Source organism: Parasteatoda tepidariorum, chromosome 2 (genome assembly GCF_043381705.1).
Source record: "Parasteatoda tepidariorum isolate YZ-2023 chromosome 2, CAS_Ptep_4.0, whole genome shotgun sequence".
Classification (NCBI taxonomy): domain Eukaryota; kingdom Metazoa; phylum Arthropoda; class Arachnida; order Araneae; family Theridiidae; genus Parasteatoda; species Parasteatoda tepidariorum.
This window is the reverse complement of record NC_092205.1, coordinates 23,194,088-23,218,535: the sequence shown is the minus strand read 5'-3', so window position 1 is coordinate 23,218,535 and position 24,448 is coordinate 23,194,088. Positions and strand designations below refer to the sequence as shown.

The window sequence follows — 24,448 nt, the reverse complement described above, 5'->3', positions numbered from 1 at the left end:
ACAATTCAAAATATTTACTGTAAGTAATTTTTGCATGCGATTATCTTTGGATAAACAAATTTCATAATATAGGAAATCTTACTATTTCTTATAATACCTAATATTCTTATCTAATTACCTTTATTGGTTTTGTTTCTTTTTTTTCCCCTTTAAGAAATAAGTTGAGGAAAGTATCAATTGCTCATAAATGGGAATCTGTTTTTATTTTTTAATTTGTGACTTAACTTATAAAAGCCTATTTTATGCACATAGCTAAAAAATAAATCAATTTTGATTTTTCACTGTTATAGCTAAGAAATTTTGACTCATTAGTAACTAAATTTAAAATTAATCTCTGGGTTAGTATTATTTTTGCAATAATTTTTATTTTAAGCTTTTGTAGTATTCCTGAGGGTTAATTGTGTTAGGTGTGATTATTGAATATGCAATGTGCTTCAAGCATTTATTATATGTTTTGTTTTTTATTAAATTTGTGTTAAAACTTAATTTATTAGAGGGTATGCATTAAGAACAGCATAGTTGTATGTAAGCGAGAAAAATGAATAACATTATCAAAATATGACAGAAAGAACAGGTCTCGAATTGGATAGGCAGTAGTGTAGTAGAATCGTGAAAATTCAATTTACTATTAGGATGAAGCTGAGAGAACAAAGAAAATTACAAGCCATCTTTGTTTTCAGCTTTCTGGCACAATTTCTAACACGTAGCGTTATTAAAAAGCGCTTAAAGGTGCTTATTTTTGGTTTTCCTTTTTTATAACTCCTTAAAAGTGCTTATTTTTCATCATGTTTATTAAAAGTTCTTAGGTTTTTATTTTTTCTTTCTATCAGACGAAAAAAGTGATTTTCACGGATATAATCACTATTTGTTATGGCGTACTGATGTCTATCGTTTTTTTTGTTGGGTCATGTACTCGCGTGTTCGAAAGCGCGTGCTGTGAGCATAATTATTTGAAAAAAATTCCTGCAGTCGTTACATTTTGCGAGAGACTACAGATTTCAGGCTTCATATCCTGCCCTCTGATATCGAACCGAAAATCTCTTGAATATTTGCTAATCACAGCTAACAACTAAACATTGCCAAATAATTGCCTAATAGCAAAATATTTTTAAACGGGATAGCCTGGTTGGTAGGGCGTTGGGCCCATGTCTAATAGATCTTGAGTTCGATCCCCGACGGGGGAAGGCTCCCCTTGTATTAAATGGTGACTGGTGCACGTTAAATCTGTCAGGTTGCAAAGTCCTCCATGTTCCCATAACAAATCATACCTCTGGGGGTACTAAATTTAAGATTTATCGTTCTCTGATTTAGGCCAAAATTACGATCTGTGGCTGTATAAATGGGTACGTCCTATAAACGAGCTGTGACGTATGTGTGGCTGAAATCGTAGTCTTAGCCTTAGATAGCGCCACTGAAAAAACAAGAAAGTCACCCTTCGCTCTCATGTAACTGTTTTATCGTAATATAATGATTTGGCAACTAAAAACTACGGCGCAATGGCTAAATCTGAGTCTATTTTAATACAATTCTTAACAATAATTATAAACATGCATAATATTAATATAAACAAAAGGAACGGTTTAAATATGCATAAGCAGCCAGCTCATAACAGGAAGGCACCACTAGCGGCGTATAACGGCATTTGCTATGCTCTTATTATGTGCTCTACCTACGTTACAAATCTGTAATCGCTATGCTTAATCTTCTTTTATCTGTTTCAAAATGCTTTTTGATCCTTATTATTCCTTGTTACAAACAGTTGAGATAAAGTGTGACGATAAAAAAAGATTTACAGTAAGTTATTGAAGTTTTAAAACTTTCACATAAGTTTCTTTATATGCATCAAAATAATTCTATTTTTTTTTAAAAAAAAATTGAGCTTTAATTGTATTTATTATTTCTGAATGCTTCATCTTAATATCTATCTTTCTTTCTTTGAAATAGATGCCAAAACGAAAGAAAAGGGGGCCGAAATTGAAAAAAACTGAAACTACTACTGCTGGCGAAACCGCTTCTTCTAGTATGGGTATTTCTCCAGGAAGCAACTGTGATGATTCTGCAATGAATGTTAAAATAGAGATGCCGAAAGTCTACGGTAGATCTAATAGTCTATTTGGTACATTCGGGCTACTTGATGCCCAAAAACCCGCCGTGGTAAAAATAAAGAAAGAACCTGCTGAAGTTGACAAGCCTAAGACATGTGATACATTTAATATAAATATTGAAAATGTTTGTGAAGTTAAGTTGTCAGAGTGTTCCGTCGTTTTAACAGACCTTACAGAAAACTTAATTACACAAGAAGTAATTGGCGAGAAACAAAGGGTAACTAATGCCACGGAGAAAGAACCTGTAATTGTTGGCGCTTTCTGTGTTGAAGAAGATAATGAGAATATGTTAAAGCAATTAATAGAGAACAAAGAAGGCGATAGTAATTTTGAAGTAAAGACGACTATTGATTTCCCTGTAATTGGGGAGAAACAAAGGATTACTGATAACACTGAAAAAGAACTTTTAATTGTTGGTGATTTCTGTGCTGAAAAAGATAACGAGAATGTGTTAGAGCAATTAATAGAGAACAAAGAAAGCGATGCTAATTTTGACGTGGAAACGACTATTGATTTCCCTGTAATTGGTAAGAAACAACGGGTTACTGATAACGCTGAAGAAGAACTTGTAATTGTTGGCGATTTCTGTGTTGAAAAAAGTAATGAGAATGTGTTAGAGCAATTAATAGAGAACAAAGAAAACCACAGTAATTTTAACGTGGAAACGGCTACTGATTTCCCTATAATTGGCGAGAAACAAAAGATTACTGATAACAATGAAAAAGAACTTTTAATCGTTGGCGATTTCTGTGTTGAAGAAGATAATGAGAATATGTTAGAGCAATTAATAGAGAACAAAGAAAGCAATGCTAATTTTGAAGTAGAAACGACTATTGATTTCCCTGTAATTGGTAAGAAACAAAGGGTTACTGATAACTCTGAAAAAGAACCTGTAATTGTTGGCGATTTCTGTGTTGAAAAAGGTTATGAGAATATGTTAGAGCAATTAATAGAGAACAAAGAAAGCGATGGTAATTTTAACGTGCAAACGACTATTGATTTCCCTGTAACAAAAGATGAAGACTTCCATCAAGAAGAAGAGAAACATGAAGTTACTGATACCGATATGGATATTGACGTGAATGAGGATATTTTTGTGAAAAAAGAAAGCGATGTAATCAAGACTGAATATGAGTTAATGGAACAAGAAGAAAGTGATACAGATAGAAACATGGCGTGTTTAGACGAGCACAGTGCAAAAGAATACCAAGATAACTATTTAAATGGAACGGAACAAAATGAAAGCAGCATAAATGAGGATATTTTTGGTAGTTTAATCAAATTTTCAGCAGAAAAAGATGACGACTATTTTTTAAAAAATGTAAAGAAGGAATTTCAACTGAAGGAAAGTGATGCAGATGATGATATCGTGTTTTTAAAAGAAGTGTGCAAGAAATGCTTGATCACGGAGACCCGAGAGGGGTTCTGCTGCCATTTTCCATCGCTTGTGGAATAGATTCCTATTTCAATAGGATATTTTGCTTCTGTATTGTGCCAACTTCTGGTAGAAATAGTTCACGCGAAAAGTTAAAATAAAATAGAATTTTTCTAAGCGAATCATTTTGTAAAACTAAAAATAACCTTTTAATTTCTTAGTCACGCAATTTATTATTATTATTTCGTGAGTTAATTCTTTTAAAATGAAAGCACGTGTTTCTAAAAATGAGATACGATTAAAAATAAAATAAAACCAAAAGGATATATATATATATATATATATATAATTTTCTGTTGAAAAAAATCATTCGTCAATACTTTCACCAACAAAAAAGTTTTTCACACCGAATTTACGATTTNATATACAGTTCACAGCGTTCTGTTTAAAGATATTTATTCCCAACTAGTTACTAAGTTCATCCATAGATGGCTGCAAAACCTAAGTTTGTAAAAAAAATACCATTTGAAGCAACAATGCATGCCGCCTGAGCTTATAACCAACCGGCACAAATATTTCGATTATAATGGTCTGATATGCAATAGAATAGTACATTGTTTTAGAGTTCTTCACTCAGCAGCGCTATCTGTCGACGAGCGGTATAACTAAATTCAAATCATGGTTTCTTCAGCAGAACACAGTGAGCTGTTAATATCTTACAGGTATTTAACAGACGACCAATTTCGGCAAAACCAAAAAAATTGAAGCCTTCTTGAGATTAAAATTTTTTGAAAATAAACAGTGCTAATTTTTTTTTTAATCATATATTCTAAAACTTAAATTTCAACGTTTTTCTTTTTTTTTCTTTTCGTTTTGAAAAATCAACTTTTTCTTAAAAAATTACTATCAAATATGGACAGGTTGCAATCACAGTTCTTTGGTTACAATATGAAACGATGTGGTCTCAATTTAACGGAATTTACGCCAAATTGCTAGGATTTTAAACAAGGACCATCTTACATTCTTTTTATATTAAGTTTTCAAATCAGTGACGTTTTCAAGGGAAAAAACTTTTATTTTTTATCAGTTAACGTAATAAATTAATGTTCTTTTTTTTTTTTTTAGCGGAATAGAGGAGTGCGTTTATTAATCGTGTGTGATCACAACTTTTATTTACGAACTAAACTTTACGAGACAATTTTAAGTAGTTATAATTAATTTACTAGAGGTAATACTTTATGGCCGAATTTCTTATATCAAGATCAAAGAAGACTTGTTTCACAATTCAAGGAAAAACGAGACAGTAAACCAGATGCTGAAAATGTGATAAGAATATTTTCTTATTAATTTTTTTGACGTGAAGATTTAAGTACTGCAATGACGCCAACTGCTACGAATTTTCGTAACCTCTGCAGCTTTTAATTCCTTACATAAAATAAAAGAATATCAAAGCTACGGTAAAGTCCAAATGTCCGATTTTTTTTAAAAATTCCTCTTTGTCTACTGGTAGAATGTTCTTAAATTGATGAATGTTTCTGTGTTTTTAGTAGATTTCTTGCAATTTCTAACATGTATTTATTTGTTTATCTTCGTAAAATTAAATGTATTGAATAAGTCGAAATAAATGCCCCCATTTCATAGGTACATTACGCAAAATGTAATACATGTATTCATTAAATATGTAATACACACGCAGTAGCAACATTAGCAAGTTTCGAATGTACTCTTTATAAATGTTCATTGTTCAATATCCGCTTATTTTGTTAAAAAGCATACATCAAGTCTGAAAAGTAATTCTTGAAAAACTTGGTGCAACATATCTGATGGCGATAGCAATTGTGATGCGTGTTTTCAAATCAGTCGTGGTCGTTGGACCTGGTGGCACATACTCGCGAGATTTTACGAACCCTTACAGAAAAAAATCGCATAAGTTGAGATCTGGGGATCGTAGTGGCCAAGACGAAAGTGCGTTTTCTGCGGTAAATACGCGACCAATCCACCATTGTGATAACGTTGTTGTGGTCAGTCAGTAGTTTTATTTTCGTAGAAACGCTGATGATGATGATTAGACTTCCAGCACCATTTCTTGGCTTCTATTCAGAACTTGCTCATATCACCCCTGCATGTTTATGCATCTTTAATTAATATATTTACCTATTACATGTTGCGTAGAAAACCAACGAAATTAGAACAATGTATTTTAAAAATGATATTAGGACAATAAATGTTTGTACGTCGTTAATTAGTACATTTACCTATTACATGTTGCGTAGAACACCAACGAAATTAGGACATTCATTTTGGAAAAATATATTCTTGATAAAAAAAAAAGGTATTCCTAAAAATAATACCAATTGTAAAATTCCGTATAATGATATTTTTGGAGCAAAAATTGTTAAATGTATATAATGTTGAATTATTTCATTTACCTGCATTAATAAATAGTGATATAGCAGTATATTTCGAATAAGGTACATCTTGTCCAACTTGTTAAAACAAATATGTCTCTATTAACGCCTCATTACGAATTTAAAATTTATTACGGTATAAGAAACAGGTTTCAAATATTTATAAAGTGATAAAAAATAAAATCGAAAAGCGTTAAAAACTATCTAATACAATAAAAATAAACTTTAATCCCACTTAATAATCAATTGATAAATAACCTGTATAATTTTCAAACGATATAAAAATTGCCTTTAGTTATTGCGATAATTTTTATGTGTTGCAATCCTAACAAAAATTTAATGTGCATTAAATAACATAGTGATCTGACAGTTTTTTGGCATGGTGTACCTTGGTTGTTGTGCTATATGCCTGATATGTATAAATATGCGAAGAGGTACTAAGTATTTTCTGTACAGTAATACATAATACTCTCTACGAGTTGGCATCCATCCTTTAATGGTCCTTATTGATATTTTTTGCATTGATATGTTGTACGTTTACATGTTAAATTTGTGTCTTGCATAAACAATTGTGCATTTTGAAGTGTATTTAAGATTGTCTTAAAACGTGCTTATTTTTCAATTTGAATAGTACTCACTTATTTTTTAAGAATAAATGTTTGTATGTTGTTATAAAATGTCATGTTGCTGTCTTAGAATGAGTACTTTTTACGTATTATTTTTGTGACGATTTATTTTTATGAGTACACTTTTACGTATTATAATACGTAATTAAATAATATAATTTTCATTTTCTACAAAAACTTATGAAGGCGTTTAAAATTCAGCATATTTTGAAACCCATTTTCAATACACGCTAAACGTGAAACGCGGCATATTCACGCAGCGAGTCTTGAGAATCGGCGCCTATTTTTAACCCTCAAAACCTGTCACTTCTACCGCCCTTATAAGTTTTTGAAGCAAATGAAGTTTTTATAATATCAAGTGTGTCTTTTCTCTTGTTTCTTGGGATTATTCATTTAATCTAGTCCTATTTTTGAATCTTTTTTTTATCAAAAAATTTAATATAATCCGTTAGTAATTAACATATTGATTAATTCAAAAAATTATGGACTAATAGTCCAAAAATGGACCTGTCTGTTATAGCGTTTGAGAAATTTTCAACTCTTGTTAAGTCTATTACTATTTATGTTGTGCAAGGTTTCCTCCTTATAATCAGTAATTTTTAAAAATACGCAAATGCTCCTTATGACAAAATTTGTCTTTAAAGGCAATTAGCTTTCTTAAATGTGCCATATGTTTTAAAAGTTGATATAACAAGATATTCAAATGATTAGTGTTAGAATGAATTTAAAAATATTGGTAAAAGTTAACCAAGTTGGATGATGTTTTTAATACTATAATATGTTTAAACTTCAAAATTAAATTATGATTATTAATCGTTAAAATAAATAAACGATTTTTTTTTAACTCCAATACAATAAGTTTTATCAAGATTAAAAATTATGTTATTGTCTGAAATTTCTACATGCTTGAATGAACTTATTCCTTTTTCTAGAGCTAGAATGGAACGAAGATGAGCTGAGTGATATTTGATTTACAGTTATAATCCTGTTTGTGTACTTATTTTTTAAATTTTACTTTTAACAAATACAATGCTAACATAAAAAGTGGTAATGATAAAAAAATGGTTTTTAATTATTGTTTTAACCTTTTTTTTCGTAGAGTAACGTACTTTTCGATTTAAAAATTTAAGGGCAGTTATTTCTTTTTCCATATTAAAGAGTAAATGAAAATAACCATATCTTAGATATTTTTACTATGATTTCCTATGAAAACCTAATCCCACTAGTTTTAAACTTATTAGGTTACATTTTTCCTTTTGTGCAATAACGAAATTATATATGGTTTGCCCAATTGAGATTAACGATGTTTTAAAATGGAAGATTGAGATTATTATTTTTTATCTTGTTATACCTACTCCTGGTTTTTTACAGTAAAAATGAAATTGATATTACATTGTTTTATTTTTGTTATTTTCAATTTTCTTTCTGACACAACATGTTGTGGTAATATTCGGTTGATCTGTTATTATTTTCTGTACCTAAATATCATAAAGATCTTAGCTATCTCACAATGTTTGATATTTTACAATTGTTTGTTTTGTAAACTTAATTGACATTATTTTCCTATTAACAGAATAAAATTTTTTACTGTCAATTTAAAACTGTCTAAATAAAATTTGAAATAAAGAATTCTTTATGTTTCATTCATTTTAATTTCTCATAGAGGCAAATACGACTTTTCTAGAATACCGATTTCTCAGGAACTATTCGAAAGGTTTTTCTCAAGTTTTGTATTTTGCCATGTAAATTAACATTCTTCAAAATGATGTCAAAAATTTTATACCTTACTATTCAAAATTTTTTCGACTATTATTAATCAAATAATAGAAAATAATACATATTTACTAAAGTTGTTCGCTTCCCGTTATTTTGACAACGTTTTGTTGTTTTATCTATCTCATTCGCTTTTTAATTCTGTTTTAATCTATTTATTCACTACATTGTGCTTTTTAATTGGCTTATTTACATTGCCTTTCCTTGCTTTGCAAATTTTAGCGTCGCCTTTTAATTGTATTTGATAATTGTTTGTTTTACCACTTTACATCTTCACCTCCTATTGTTTTACATTTGAGATTTTCTTGGCTCCTTACGCCTTGTTCTTCTGTTTTACCTGTTGTCAATTTGTCATCGACTGTATTGGTTCTTTGACCTATATTAACTTGGGACCTCCGTTTACCTGTGACCTTTTAATGTTTTCTTATGTTTACTTCAGGTACACATTTTTTTTAATAGTTCACTTTATGTTTTACTGTTCTTGAATACATCAACAGTTTATACTTTGTGTCCTTTATATCCTGTCACAATGTTAATGATCGCTTTGGTTTAGCGACCCAACTTACTCCGTAATATTACTCGTTTTAATCCTATGTACTGCCTGCACATGATGCATTGTATGTCATACTGTACTTTCCTGCGATGTGTTGTAAAATTTTTCATTTGTATCTTTGGCTCACTATAAGGGAAGCCCCGTCGGCTTCGGCACTATAAGGCGGGACTCTCGGAGTATTTTAATTATTTTACTGCTGTTGCCATCAGACTCTGTAATGTTACTTTTTGTTTTTCTTGATTTTAATAAACATTTACCCGTATGCCCTAAATTGGGGCAGGTCGGGGTAAATATTTCATATTTACTAAAGTTAACTTTTTGCATCGAATTATCTTTGGACAAACGAATTTTATAATTGTGTGCAAATTTTTTAATTCACTTTAAATGTGCTCGAGATATGGCGAAATACGTAAGAAATAAAATTAACATTAAGAGGTCCAAATTTTGGGCCACTCTCCTAACCAAACTATTGGGACATTTCCCAGATTAGGGCTATATTTTGGAAGTCAAATCTAAATTAGCCGGGGTAAAAAAGTAGCGACTTTACACATTGTCGACTCCCGGGCACTTCTTTGGCACCGTATTTTGAAATTCGCCAATGTTACATTCGCCAAGTCNGCATTAATTAATTATAATTACCATACATGAGGTCACCCCCTCGAACTATTTAGATTGAATATTAATACTACATGAAAGATCCATCCAATCATTAAGCCAATAGTTATTAAGAGTAGTCCTTTTTTCCGCACTTACAATTAGGACTATTTGTACAATAATTTGTGTGTAAAAACGCAAAACACATTGAATAAGCGATCTCTGTGAATTGATTTTTAAAATTGTTTTATTTCTTGAACATAACGAAAATACTGAAGCATACGAAATATTTTAACTTCAGGAAGAGGTTCTGATGAGTACCAATAATCTGAATCCGGGCTGCAACCTTTTATGGGTGTTAGATAAACCTTATCTTCTTTTCCTTTCACAGATTTAGGGCTATAACAAGAAGGAAAAAAATAGCTCTGATTTTAGCTCTACTTACTGAAATGACATATAATGTGGTGAAATCTTTAATCAAAGAACACATATTTATTATATAACTATTTAATAGCTGTACACATTTTTAATGCTCCTTTTTTTGTGGGTACAAGTCCGAAGAACCATGGAATTTTCAACTGGGAAAGTAATTCCTGTGATAAGATATTTTGGTAGAAAGTTTATTTGAAAAAGAAATATTTTAAGATATGTAATGATTTTGAAGCAAATTCTAATTAACTACAGTTGAACTTGCTTATAACAAGTGAAAACTGACTGCAATATTAGCTCATTAAAACAAAGTACTAGTAAGAAGTGGGCTCGAGAAAAAAAAATATAAGCTCATACAGACTTACTTTATTTTTTATTTCTTTAAAAGACAAAAAAGCTGTATAATATACTTTGAACAATCTTATTGTTTCTTTGTTGTCTTATTTTTTCTTTGTTACAATTGTGGTTCTTTTTATGACTCCTTGCCGAAAAACATTTTCAATATTAAAAAGGAACTCAATAGAATTTCAATATTATTCTGAAGATACTTAATGATTGCTACGTTGATTCAATACAAAAAGTTTTTGCATGATTTATGTTGTATCATTATAATAAAAATTTGAAAATGTATGAGAATTTATTGGTCACCCTGTGTTTAAACAAAATAATATTTAGACTCTTATAAGGCATCTAAAACAAATGCATAGTTTGCTTTAATACACAAAATAAATTTAAACTATACTCCTGATCATTGAAAAATTAAAACATATATTTAGTTATTAATACAAAAACAAACATAAATTTTATTCAGAATTGTGAAATTTAAAAGCACAATGTTCTGAAAATGAAAAAGTATACGAATGTAGGTATGTAACAAGAAAAAAATTAAATGGTTAAATTTTAAAACTTTTTGTATCTTTTCATGATGATTTTTTATGACACTACAATACCAAGTTACCCTAAAAATGACCAACTATTAACTAAGGGAAATAAAAAGAGAGAAATAAAATGTACCAGTTAATGCTTTCTATTTAGAAAACCAGAAATGATCTTATCAAATTTTAAAATTAGTAACTAAGTTCATCAACAGATATAGAACTGCTGATTATATATAAATTGAAACCAATGTTTTCTGCTATAAGTCATTACCATTCTAACTGAAATATTTACACAGTCATCTGCTAAGTTTGTCCCCAGACTGTGCCAAATTTTTGCCAATGGTGAGGTTATTTCTAAAACTTAGAGAACAGCGTCCTCCTTTGATAAAATTAGTAACTAATTTTGAAATTTGATGAGCGAAAATTCTCTCATTTCCTGAGCACAATGCAAAAAACCATACATTTATATGCATCTTCTTAGTCTTTCCTGTAATTGATCAGACAGAATAACATGTATTTTTTTATGTACTCATTTTTCAAATGGAGTTCAATATTTAATTATCTTATAATTGCTCTAAGCTTATTCTATTTTTAAACGTACATTTTTTTTAAATGTTAATGAGTAAGAAATAAAAATTCCTTATTTCTCAAACTGAAAAACATAATGACAAACACAAAATGAAAATCGTGTATTAATAAAATAAAATGAATTACCATTTCGAAAGATAAAATTTGTACAGTTGCACCGGACATCTAACTGAATCTTCAATGCTTTGTTGATCATATAATATTTCATCTTGTTTAGGTTCTGGCTCTTTATTTTCATCTGTTAAATCTAAAAACAAATTTATCAATGTTTTATTGTTGATACTTAAGTTTACTCATATGATCTCTTCTAGTAGCAAGTTCTAAGTATGTTAATGAAATATAAAAGAGTGTTTCAAACAAATAAGTATAGTTTAAGAAAAACTTTTACTCTGATAGTAAGCCTGAAATTTGATAACCTAAATAATCCCTAAAAAGCGTCTTAAAAATATCAACAACAACAAAAAATTTGAGTTACAACTTTCATTTAAGTTTGATTGAAAAAACATAAATAACGAATGCTATTATTTTATTCATATTTTAATATTTAAATAAAAAACATTTTTTAAAAATTTTAACGTAAGGAAAAAGTAACATAAAGGGAAAACAAGGTTACATGAAATATTGTGAGTTGCAATATTAAAAGCAAAAACATTTCACATAAAAAAATGAGCCAATGCTATAAAAATTCTAAAATGTACACTAAAATATTAAAAAACATTACATAAAATGTTTTTAAAAAAAGCACATAAATGAAAATATATCTGTACAGAAAATCCCTAAACAAGCCTTAAAAGGGACAAAAAATACTGACATCATCAATATCCCAGTCTTACTAATGGCATATGAATGAAATTTCATTAACTCTGGGTACAGGATGAAATTTGTTGTGTCCCCTTCCTCAAAGCACAAAAAAAATCGTATTTTGAAGAATTTTTAGAAATATTTATAGCCGAAATTGTAGATTTTAAATAAAAATTAAGGAATTTCCCACAATTTTTAATAAAAATACTACAAAAATTTCTTTTTATATTACAATTTGACTAAGCCCTCGGCAATCTTGGGGGTACGATCTTGCACTTTGTCTTATGTTAAATATGAGGTAGAAAGTGTACTTTAAACTTGTACAATTTCTGTATCTGCATGTATTTAACATACCTATAACTTCTTCTGGCTCAAAACTTATGGCTGAGCTTCTTTTTCCAGCAGCATTAGTTAAGTCATAAACAAAAACATGTTTAAATCGCAGATTTGCATGCGATTTCACACTCCTTAGTTTGAAGTATTTTGTATTAAAATATAAAATCGATGATAGCAACACTGCAGGTGAATGAGCACCTAGCTGACCAGCTTGCCACAGAGTTTCCTCTTCGATTAGAGAGAGAGATCGACCTAAACATAAACAAAAGAATTATTACGAACACATTGAGCAAGAATGTTCAACCTAAAAATAAAATAATACTCAAAAGAATAATACATTTTTATACAGATTAGACAGTTGATAGTTAAATAATTTCAATATATATATATATATTTTTTAAAATAAACAGAAAAAATAATTCAAAACTTTGCAACATGTAGATATTGTGAGAGCTATATAAAAGAAAGGAATAAGAGAGATTTTTTTTACCATAAGAAATTTTCTGATAATAGCTAATTTTTAAGTAACATGTAATTAAAAAGAGATATAGTGAAACCTGTCAAATTGATTACCCTTGTAAATGGACCTCTTTTATCAGCAACTGAATTAATTCCATATAATAAAAGGGAGCAACATGACCAACGACCTATCTTGTATGCTAATAGTGAAATAAATCAAATTTATTTAATGCTGCTGTTGAATGGTATTCTAAAGCCTTCATTCATAAGTTGATAAAAAATTAAAAGAAATATTTTTATATAGTTATGTGTAGAGTATTAGTACTTTATTTGCATTGCACTGCACAATGAGTCCACCTAGAAAGCATCCTTGAGGATGATTCGAAGACACGCCATCACAATTCTAATCTTCTGCAAAGGGGATTGCTCCCCTGCTTTTGTCAGATCGACGATCTGTACACGTTTAGCATTTAATGGTAGAACAGTTTAAACAGCACCAAAAATTGCACTCCCTCTGCCCCATCGCAGGCTGATAGTGGTACAGCTAACCATAACCGGTGATGCTTGATTTTGAGAATCCATTAGAAGCCATGTCTCTTGATCAGCAAACTTTTGGACCCAGGTTACTTACTAGAATTACCGTATATTTGCTTAAATAGTGGGAATAATTAATATAAATCAAAAGCTAACTTGTGAGATTACTATATAAGGAGAAAATTAAGGGTGTTTGTTTTTTGAAAGCCAACAGAATTATTTTGTAAGCATAACAAGAAAAGGTTTATTATAGATATTTATTTTTTAAAACTTAATTTAATATTTTAAGTTAAAGGAGTAAATTGAAATTCATTGTAGTTAAAATAGTCTAGTCACTAAATATGCTATACCAGGGTTATTGCACGTAACAGCTTTTGCATATAAAGAACTGGGTGCGTAGCGTTTTTAAAAAGTGCTTACTTGCGATTTTTAAAAACCCTTCAAGGTGCTTTTTTCATTGGGTGTTTTTAAAAAGTGCTTAAAAGCATCCAATTTATCTCGGATACGTCTCAGACCCAGAATGGACAAGCAACAAACATATTGAACATATTGTCTCAAAATGCAGAAAACGATTAAACTTACTTAAATATATTGCGGGCAAAGATTGGGGAGCCGATGCTGTCACGTTAAGAGATACCTATTTGTCTCTCATTAGACCCATCCTGGAATATGGCTTTCCTGTGTACTCCTGTGCTTCTGCCACTAACCTGGATAAATTGGAAAGGGTCCAACTAAGTGCTGCAAGAATAATTACTGGACTCAGACGTAGTTGCCCTAAGGAAATAGTCCTCTTTGAGGCTGATCCTCAACCCCTCCAAACTAGAAGAAAGGCTAATCTCACCAATTACTTCAACAAACTTTCTAGCTATGGTCAGCACAATAGAACCTCTCTTTACCTTAACAACTGGCGCAACAAACAGCGACTGAAGAAAAACAGTCCATTCAGTCATGCTGAACTTCTGCATTTGCCTTCTGAAGACGTTGAGCCCCACTCCTTAAAATCTTGTCTGAATCCTTCAGAGGGAATCCCCCGAGTCCATTTCCACTTCGACTTTTCTGCTCCGGTCACAAAGAAAGATCTTATTCCAGCTGAACTTAGGCAGCTAGCTTTGGAAATTTTAGGCGAGATTCCCAGTGACGCCGTAAAAATTTACACAGATGGNCTAGTTATTTATTGTTAGCTTGTTTTTTAGGGTTATTAATTTTTTTTAGCATTAATTGTTAATTTTTTTATTAATAATTGTTAATTATTTTGTGTGTTTTTGTGAATTTTAATTTAATTGTTTCATATGCTTCATAGTGTAATAACATTTGTGTAATAACAATTTATAGTGTAATAACAAATGTGATCGGTAGCGTGCCCAAAAGATTGTGTCGGGTGCCATAAATGGCACGCGTGCCATTGGTTCGCCATCCCTGAATAGCCCAACAGTGAAAATAGTTGCCCTAAAACTATAAAATAGTAGCGAAATGAATGACCAAATTTGTAGTCTAAATGTCATGTCCGCTAATTAAAAATACCGGTAGGGGACATAGACATTTACTTACCATTCATTTTAGATAGTGCATCAATTATATTTTATAAGTAATATTTGTATATCGGTTATTTTAAAAAATAATCTACATATATACAAAAAATACGTAACAGGATGCACATAGAAAAATAGCATGTGATCTAAAACTACTGCTGGCAGAATAAAAAATAACAAATTAAATTTAACCTCAGAAAGTAAAATTTAAAAACAATTTGTTAAATCCAATTGTTACTGCTGATAGAATAAAAAAATAAATAAAATTTAACCTCAGAAAAAAAATTTAAAACGCTTTGTTAAATCCAGTTGAAAATTACATTTTCGGTGACAATGAGGTATAAAGGTGCTGAAGGAGGAGATGGAGGAAAAAAAGGGAAATATTTTCCCAGATATATTTTCAAGATGTATTATTGAAAGATCTTTGCTAGAAATGAATCAAAAAAAGTTGTTTAACAGTCAATTTGGGGCAAAAATAGTTGCTTTTTCAGGCAAGAAAAAGAAAATCGAAGAAGCTGCAAATAGTCACATTTTAGTCCCCTGCAGAAATTCTGACAGTAAAAAAAAAAAGTATGAAGGAAGAATAAATCCCAGTTCTCTTATTTTTGTATGAAAAAAATCCAAACTTAAGCTTCAAAGGCAATGATTTTCAACTGGCTGACTATACACAGTTTGGATAATGCCTTTTTTTGCAATATACACAGCAAAATAAATTACTAAATAAAAAAATTTAATATTTTTGTGAAGAACCACATTGATTCACTCTTTATTCCCAATTAAATTTGTTTTCTCGTATTTCCTTTGAAAAATAATGTAGGTTTTTTGTTTTTTCTTTTTGGAAATTTACATTAATATTTCGGAGTATGTACTAAGATTTACTGTTTTGAAATTAGCAATATAATCCAAGTAGAAGCTGCCAAACAGATTCTTCTCATCCTCTGAGATAAAAAAACTTGAGAAGGGCTTCCATTTTTTCACAGACATATTTTCATTCTCTCACAGAATATTTTGTAAGTTTCCCTCTTCGTTTCATAAGTTTTAAAATTACACATAAATTTTATCTGAAGCATAACACTGAATACTTACAATCAACATAAATTGTTTTGTCTGGAAATTTTATTAGTAGGCAATTAAGGATGTTAAAATGCACACTTCTTATTTGGTTTTGTAATTCAATATTTATTTTTGTTTGGTATAACTTGATAAAAGTTGGCCATTACTGACCATGGTCCGAAGTCCTCTACCTAAATATAGTCTAGGGAACGATTTAAGTTACATAATGATTTGTGTATAACGGGTGTCTTCAGCTGCAGGCAATATCATTTCAATTTTTTTAAACAATGTGACTGGTGATTTTATTGAACAATGTAGTGAATAGCTAAGACATTGTTCAAAACGCTTCAAACATCAAAATTTGAAAAAAAAAAAATAAAGCAAGATCTTAATATATTACGTCTCCACACATTACATTGTATATTAACTAGATAGATGTAAAAATATATTTCTAGAAAGATATTTCTAGGTATGAGAAACATAATTCTCTATATCAAAAGATGATTCTAAGATTTTTTAATACAATGCTTTGATTTCAAATTACATTGCAATAATGTTCTAAAATGAAAACTTACCTAATACAATGTACAGTATTGCTCCACCGGAAAGGGTACGTTCATTAGGATCAGTCATAGTTTGAATAAAAGAAGATAAAACTTTATTCCACTGGTGCAGAGGTACAGCTAAGATATCTTCCTTATACCTTTTACTACCTTTAGTAATATCTTTATTTTTGTTTCGAGCCCAAAACTGATAAGCATTAACACCATAAGTCATCTGAAAATAAATATTCTGAATCAAATAAAGATTTTATTATAAATATAGTAAAACAACAAACTTTTGTACAGTGTGCTAGGAACAAAAAAACAGACCATCGTGAATAACTTTTGATTTAATAATCGGATCTTCACGTTCTAGGACTCGATCTTAATGACTTGAGGGTGTGATGATATTTTAAGTTACAAAATCAGACACAAAAACGTACTTTCTCTGAATAAACATACCTTCTTTTCGACGGATTCGGATTCCTATAATATAGAGAGAAATCTGGGAAATATGGTCCCAATAGTTTGATCAGGAGAGCCCTCCACATTTTTGACCCCTTAATGTTAATTTGACTTTTTCCGTACTTCACTATATCTCAAAAACTTTTTAAGTGAATTGAATAATATTTGCACACAATTATAAAATTCACTTATATAAAAATAGTTCTATGCAAAAAAATAACTTTTAGTAGTAATTTATTTTTTATTTAATAATGGTCAAAACATTTTGAGCTGTAAGGTATAAAATTTTTTGCTTCATTTTAAAGAAAATAATTATACATGGCAAAATACAAAATTTGAGCAAAATCAGTTGAATAGTTTCTTAGAATTTGAATTTTTAAAAAGTCATATATTTAAAATTCGATTTCTCAGGAACTGTTTGACCGAATTTGCTCAAATTTTGTATTTTTTCATGTAAAATTATAATTTTTAAAATGACGCAAAAATTTTTATACCTTACAATTAAAAATAGGTTTGACCATTATTAAATAAAATAAGAATAAATTTTTACTAAAAATTTTTTTTCGCATGGAATTATCTTCGGATAAACGAATTTTATAATTGTGTGCAAAAATTTTGGAATTCACTTAGAAAGTTTTCAAGATACAACAAAATATGCAAAAAGTAAAATTAACATTAAAGGATACAAATTTTGAAGTGCTCTCCTGACCCAAAACTATGGGAACCATATTTTCCAGATTGTGGCTTTGGGGATCAAAAAGACGAATCTGTCGAAAAAAAGGTGTTTATTTAGAGAAACTAAGTTTTTGTGTCTGATTTCATAACTTAAAATATGGTCTGCACTTAATAATTAGCATAGTTGAAGTCCTCCCCTTGAGCCATTAAGATTCAATTCTAGAATATGAAGATACCATCATTAGATCGAAAACTATTCAGGGTGGTCCCTTTTTTCGGGTGCATAATAATTATAAAAAATACAGGGTGTCTCAAAAATATTGCAGTAACTTCTAGAGGAGGTAGGGCAGATCATAAGGATTGAGAATGGCATGTCATTGTATGTTATTAAGTCTTACTCTGAATCCCACTATGGTAGTAGTATTGCATGGGTACTGCAAGGGCCTTCCCCTCCATGCTCTCCTGATTTTAATGAAGCAGTTTTTAAATACAATGGTAAAGTGATTAATAAAACTTCGAAATCATATAACATTTTTAACAGCATTTGCTAATAATGTGTCCACTAAGATAAATAAGATGCCTTAATACTTTGTACAATTAGTGGACTGTCTCTAGAGTGCAAAATTCACGATTTTAGAATTACAAATAAATGTTACAATAATGCCACAACAATTACGAAGGAAAGAAAAACTGAATTTTTTTGATCTAACATAAAACTTCAGAAGCATATTTTTCAAATTCCTAATATAATCATAAAAAAATTTCTTTTTGAAAGAATTATAGTAAATAAAATATAAATTAAATTAAAAATTATTTTTAATGGATGCAATTTGCTTAATAACTTTTTATAAGAATCTAATATTCTTAATGAAAGAGTTTTTCTAATTTCAAATGCAGCTAAACATTTCAATGGGGAAAAAAATGCTGATTTTTGAATGACCCCTCAGTATACCATTTCTAAATTTCAGTGATTAATGAATTGTTATTTTGATTTAAAATCATTTTAAATAAATAATATGAAGAGATCAATTTGAATTTCGGGAATATTTTAAATGATCTGAACGATGGGGAGAGGGTTTGACATGCAAAGTTAGCATGCATCAAAATTTTTATTCAATTGTAAGGCACATTTCAAAATATTCAAATGACTACTAAAATATTAATTTTCAAATTATTCAAAAGAGGACCAAAAAATTAAAAAGAGTACTAAAACGGACATTACTCTAAAAAACAGACTTTGGAGGGAAAAGAAAAACATTTGGGAGTAGTGGTAAACTTGTGATTAAATTTATCATATAAAAACATAATTTATAATACTTTGCAATTAAAATATTAATATTAATTGAAAAAATATTACCAAAAGATCTTCAGGTGAAGTTTTAAATTCTTTTGGTTCTCTCTTTATGTTTGGCCATGTTCTGCGACGAATACATCTTGAAATATGGACTTTTAAAGTGGTACGCTAAAAAGGGACAAAAAATAATTTTAAATAATGTATTACATATAATGAACTCCTTCAAATGGAAAAAAACCTTTCTAAAAAAGAAATATCATACATAACAGTTTTAAATATTTTATGAATCAAAGTTAGAAACTGAAAATAATGTAAGTATACATAATTCATCCAGATATAAGTGTACATATTTATCTAGAGACAAGTGTACATATTTATTTAGGAAAATAAGGATGATACAAATAAAAATAAATTATTCTAAGTCATAAAAATTTTAAAATTTTGTATAAAATTAAAATAATATGAAAATATAGTTGCAAAGTAGAAAAAATTTATTAAAAACAATTTTTACTCCTTTGTGTTAAATTTGAATCATCAAACAATAGTATTAGTCAATTTTAGTTCCTTGTATTTTGTCTAGTTTCTTCCATTTCATTCTACTCTTCTGATTTTTCCTACTTTCTTCCAAAAAGAAATAGTTTTCTTTTGGATGAAATGCCATCCCTGAATGAACTCTTTTCAGGATTTCAAAAATGAAATACAACTGTTCTATAAAAGTTTTTTTCCATTAAAATAAACATTTTTAAGAATTCAACACATAAAATTTTTTAACACCTTTGCAATCATTATAAAAACTGAAAATAACTCAATTTTTTTTATACAGGCTGTAAAGAAAGAATTAAGAAATAAAAATTTCAATTATTTTATTGATTAGTACATAATTTTTTTCTTCTAAAGAATCTTTACACTTTTATTTCGATTGGTTTTGATTCTTCGAAAAAATCTTTACAAGTTTTTAATCTTATTGGTTCTTGAACAATAAAAATCTCATTACCACTTGCCTGCATTTAGATATGTTTGTTTTTTTGTCATGCTTAAATCCTTTAATTTTATGAGTATATTAAAATCTATTGAGACACAAATTAATTAACAATTATTAACATAAATTATAACGACACAATTTTGTATACAACTAAAATAAATAATAGAAAAACAGTTATGAAAACTTTTTACTTTCTGACACTACATTAAATTTAATTTAAAATTTAAGTTCCTACAATAGCTATAGTGAAACAATTGTTTTGATCATCATTTGTTTCTTTCATTTTCAATAGCTTCTTCTGGGGTTTTTTTTTCGGTTTCTTCTAGTGTTCTGAAAGAAATAGGTTTTTTTTAGACAAAATGCCTACCTTGATTGTATTTAAAGACCATATTAAGAAGAAACATTCCTACAACTGCTCATTGCAGATCAGGGCATGGAAGTTAATGCTCCACAATGACATGATGCAGAGTACTACAATGTGGTCAGCAATATGCACTGGCTGTCTTTACTTCACAGACAAGATAGTACTCATTGATATGGAGCTGTGTGGGCTTCAATCCATAACAAAAGATAGAACCCCAGTCTTCCACAGTAACATCTCATTGCCTTAACCACTGTACCATCCTAGCTCAAGTTCATATACATCCATAAGTAAATTTTGTCAAGCTTAATCACTAATAAAAACGTAAAGAGAACAATAAATAAATAAAATTCTTTTGAAATATTATGAAGACCTTACTTACTTGCATTCGTACTTCGGTAGTTGAGGAATATTCCTTTTCTGCATTGGAAACATCCATAGGTTCAATGCGTTGCACGTCTGTCGATGCATCTGGCTTTGTTGTAGGGGGCTAATAAAAACTAACTTTTAGGAATGCATTTAAATCAATGCCTTTATGCAAGAAATTTCAAGAATTTAATTTTTTTCTCACCATTTGAAGAAAAAAAAATGTGTAACCTACCTGAGTTCCTCTTGGAGAAGAGCTTAAGGCTGTTCTCAGAGAACCTGAGTTCAAAGGAGATTCATCAACCCTATAAATGTCTTTGGATGACACCAGCTTTGTAGAGGACTAAGAAGAAAATAAAAATTAGCTCAGTCAAAGAAAAAAAATCTGTAAAATAATTTTGTAACCACAAAATAAGTTATTAAATGGTAATTTTTTGTGAAACTATGACCTCTAGGTAATATACCTACTATTTTCAATATCAATGGAACATTTACTGATAGCTCTATAAATTCAACTACAACTTTTTACCCAATTGCCATCATAATTCTTCTAACAAAATTATTGCCCAAGTAAGACAGCATTTCCTGTAAACCAGTATTTTAAAAACACGCCACTATTTAAATTGTAGGAAACAACATCCTAATGTAATGAAAATATAAAGTCTGCGTTAACAAATGTTCAGGCCTTGAGGGCCCCTCAATAGAAGAAAAGAAAAATGTTTCAATGCAAATCGACATTTCAACTTCGTATTCACAAATTACAGAATAAAATTAAAAACTTGTTTCCTGCTATTTTATAGATAATGCTGTAACAGACTAACAAAAATAATTTTATTACTTGTTACAACAAATTCGAATTTCTAGATTAGAAGTTTTACTAGATGAATTAAAAAATAAAGTTTTTAAAATGAAACTTAAAATATTTAACTTGCTTAAAAAAAATTTAAAATTTCTACTTTTTTGTAAATTATGCAACCCAATAACGAAATTAATATCAGTTTATTAATTTCGTTATTCAGTTACTAACTTGTTTTTAAGTTTCCATTTGGGTCTCATGCTCCCAGTCCAACAATGCCTAAGCCTACGTAAGACATTATTTCCAACATCAATGGAACACATACTATGGAACCATAAATTCATCTAACAGCCATGATAATTCTTCTCACGAAATTGTTGTCCAAGTAAGGCAGTATTTACAGCTGGAAGTCTCAATCGAACAAGTACTATCGATATTTATTGCAGAGAAAGAAATAGTCTTCTGGTGATTAATGACATAAAACATTGCATGTCGAGCAAAACCAGTTTTCTTATTTTGCTATTTAGTAGTTCCATTTATATTCCATGCTATTTCCTATTATTATACCGTGTGAAAAAGTGTTTAAACAAGAAAAACTCTGATGAATTTGCATAAACAACAGAGGATTTCATTCAGAAATGGCTAAGCTATAACTTTTTAACAAATAGAATTTTTTTTGGAAAAGCTTATTGTAATAAATTAAAAACTTTATCATACATTAAATAATTCACTTTGTCAAGTTTTTAAATCAAGCAGTTTTGATGAATAAATATATTTTATAACCTTTTACATCATTTTCTTAGATGAAGAATTGGTCAAAGGCACAAATTTTCTACTTCGATAAGAAATATGGACAAGGCTCAAAATTAAAAGTGGTCCATTGGTCTGAGATTCCATTCATTTGATTCAAACCACCATAATATAGCACCCCTGACCAGCGATTGGTATCAAGAGCTTGAGAGAGGCCTTTTAACTCACATTCCTTACATATAACAAATCAGGTAAGAATTATAAACAAGAAATAAAAATGGCTGAAATAATTTTTTTTCTTGGTGTCACTAAGAAAAAAACAAACAAACTTGCTGTCCTAATAAACAGATCTTAGAAATTATAATTAAATATTTTCAAAGAAATACATTGAAGTTTTACTTCATTAACAGAAGAAGAATTTGCAACACCACTATTCAATACTGATTCAGACTCATAGGTACCATCTCCAACATCTTCCTTCTTAGTTTTAAGACAACGCTTCTTACGCTGCCTCCCCATATCTTCTTAAAAATACAATTATAAAACTTTCAGAGAAATAGCATCTGCAAACATAAGGAAGTAATAATTAATATGTTGTGGTACCAAAAAAGTATATAAAAAATACTTTTACATACTTGAAATAGGAATACTTAATATTAAATTATTCTACATGTTTGGTGCAATTTTTAATAATTTTGGAATGATTGTTTTTCTTTTATTTCCATTCCAAAATACTATGCATCAGCATATAGGACAAATTGATGTTATATAAAAATTTATATTCATCAAATTAAGTATAGATATGCTTTTACGTTGAATCTATGATTTTTGGATTGTTTAGCACACTATAAGGTATAAGCAAAACCCCTGTATGTACCTCATTATTTAAGCCACTCACTTTGCTATTTTTATTTTTTCATCATTCTAATATTTCTAAACAGTTTCAATTGAAAAATGTATTGCCTGCAATATTTCATGCTTTCTTATATTAAAATTTGTTTTGATTTACCAGACAAAAAAAAAAAAAAATTTTATTTTAAAAAAAAAAACTGAATGATACTAGTGTTTTCAATTGCATTTTGCTAAATAATTTCATTAATGTAATAATGATATCTTCATACATAAAGACAAGTAAAAGAGAAAATAGTTTTAGGTTGTCTTGAAGAAAAAAATAATTTTTTTTTTCCTTCCTAATCCTGATAACATATGTGTTGTTTAAGTTAGTCACCTGACAGCTAATCTGAAAAGCCAACGGTTACCTTAAAAGGACTTTTTTAAGGTGAATTTTCTACATATTCACTGTGGAGACTTTTTTTTCTAAAAATATGAATAAATGAATATATCCAAGAGTGAATAAATGGTTCTTTGACATTGTATGATGAAATAACTCTTGATGTCAAAACTTACATGAAAATAAGGGTACTTACATATTATCCATTTTCACCAAATTTGGAAATGGTTCAAATTAAAATATCTTGTTTTTGCAATAAATTATATTTGCAATTTCTAATTGTCAATTACTATATTAAAATAAATTAGAAAGATAGCAAAATTACCATGACATGTTATTGACAAAAATGGTCAATGAGATAATATGAGAATACAAATATAACCCTCAGACTAATTATACAATCTTTATTTTTTAGCTTTTATTAACTTTTTTTTTATCATTATACTTTTATTTTTCTAATTTTCCTTTTAATTCTTTCACAAACTAAAGTACACTACTAGTACAGACTAACTAAACAATAAGCAATTTTATCCAAATATTTTATCAATTCTTAAATAAATTTTTTACTTTATCCAAAGTAAAGAAAATAGCAAGATAATAATGTTTGAGCAATTTAAAAGAAATTAATACAGGTTTTACAAAGAAATTGGTTATAAAAAAGAAATTGGTTGAAAAAATTGTGCAGTTATACCTATACCATGCAAAATATTCATACTGAAATAGTTGAGAATTCAATTTAACAAAAAATGAACTTTTAAAACAAGAAATTGTGCCTAATAGCATAGACCACTTAAGAAAAAACATACAAAATCCAAATTTAAGTAATATGTATTCGCACCAATAGGATTCAAACCATTTACGAACCCATGTACTTTAAAAGGAAAAATAAATAGTATCGTAATTGGTCTCCTCTTTAAGCCATTTTATTTATTATTTAAGCAAATC

At 29.1% G+C, this 24,448-nt stretch overlaps 2 protein-coding genes and 1 long non-coding RNA gene across 5 annotated transcripts in view; 1 reads left to right on the top strand and 2 right to left on the bottom strand.

Annotated features, from left to right (window-relative positions):
* Nucleotides 1-3,795, top strand: part of LOC107445053 (uncharacterized) — a 43,414-nt gene extending 39,619 nt beyond the window's left edge. For all 3 annotated transcript variants that reach the window (XM_043048738.2, XM_071177301.1, XM_016059372.3), the window contains one exon: nucleotides 1,945-3,795. In XM_043048738.2, coding sequence (XP_042904672.1) covers nucleotides 1,945-3,561 — 1,617 coding nt within the window. In that variant the 3' untranslated portion in view covers nucleotides 3,562-3,795. The remainder of the gene's footprint in view (nucleotides 1-1,944) is intronic.
* A 5,868-nt stretch (nucleotides 3,796-9,663) lies between these two features.
* On the bottom strand, nucleotides 9,664-12,787 carry LOC139424955 (uncharacterized). Its single transcript, XR_011636105.1, has 3 exons — nucleotides 12,485-12,787; nucleotides 11,456-11,576; nucleotides 9,664-9,833 (listed from the first exon to the last, which is right to left on the bottom strand). It is a non-coding gene; the product is annotated as an uncharacterized lncRNA (long non-coding RNA).
* A 2,611-nt stretch (nucleotides 12,788-15,398) lies between these two features.
* LOC107445010 (uncharacterized) lies at nucleotides 15,399-22,835 on the bottom strand. The gene is made up of 6 exons (XM_071187863.1): nucleotides 22,672-22,835; nucleotides 20,962-21,069; nucleotides 20,743-20,850; nucleotides 19,081-19,185; nucleotides 16,617-16,818; nucleotides 15,399-15,415 (listed from the first exon to the last, which is right to left on the bottom strand). The coding sequence occupies exons 1-6, from the start codon at nucleotides 22,789-22,791 to the stop codon at nucleotides 15,399-15,401; spliced, it is 660 nt and encodes a 219-aa protein (XP_071043964.1). The 5' UTR covers nucleotides 22,792-22,835.
* Between the last annotated feature and the right edge of the window lie 1,613 nt (nucleotides 22,836-24,448).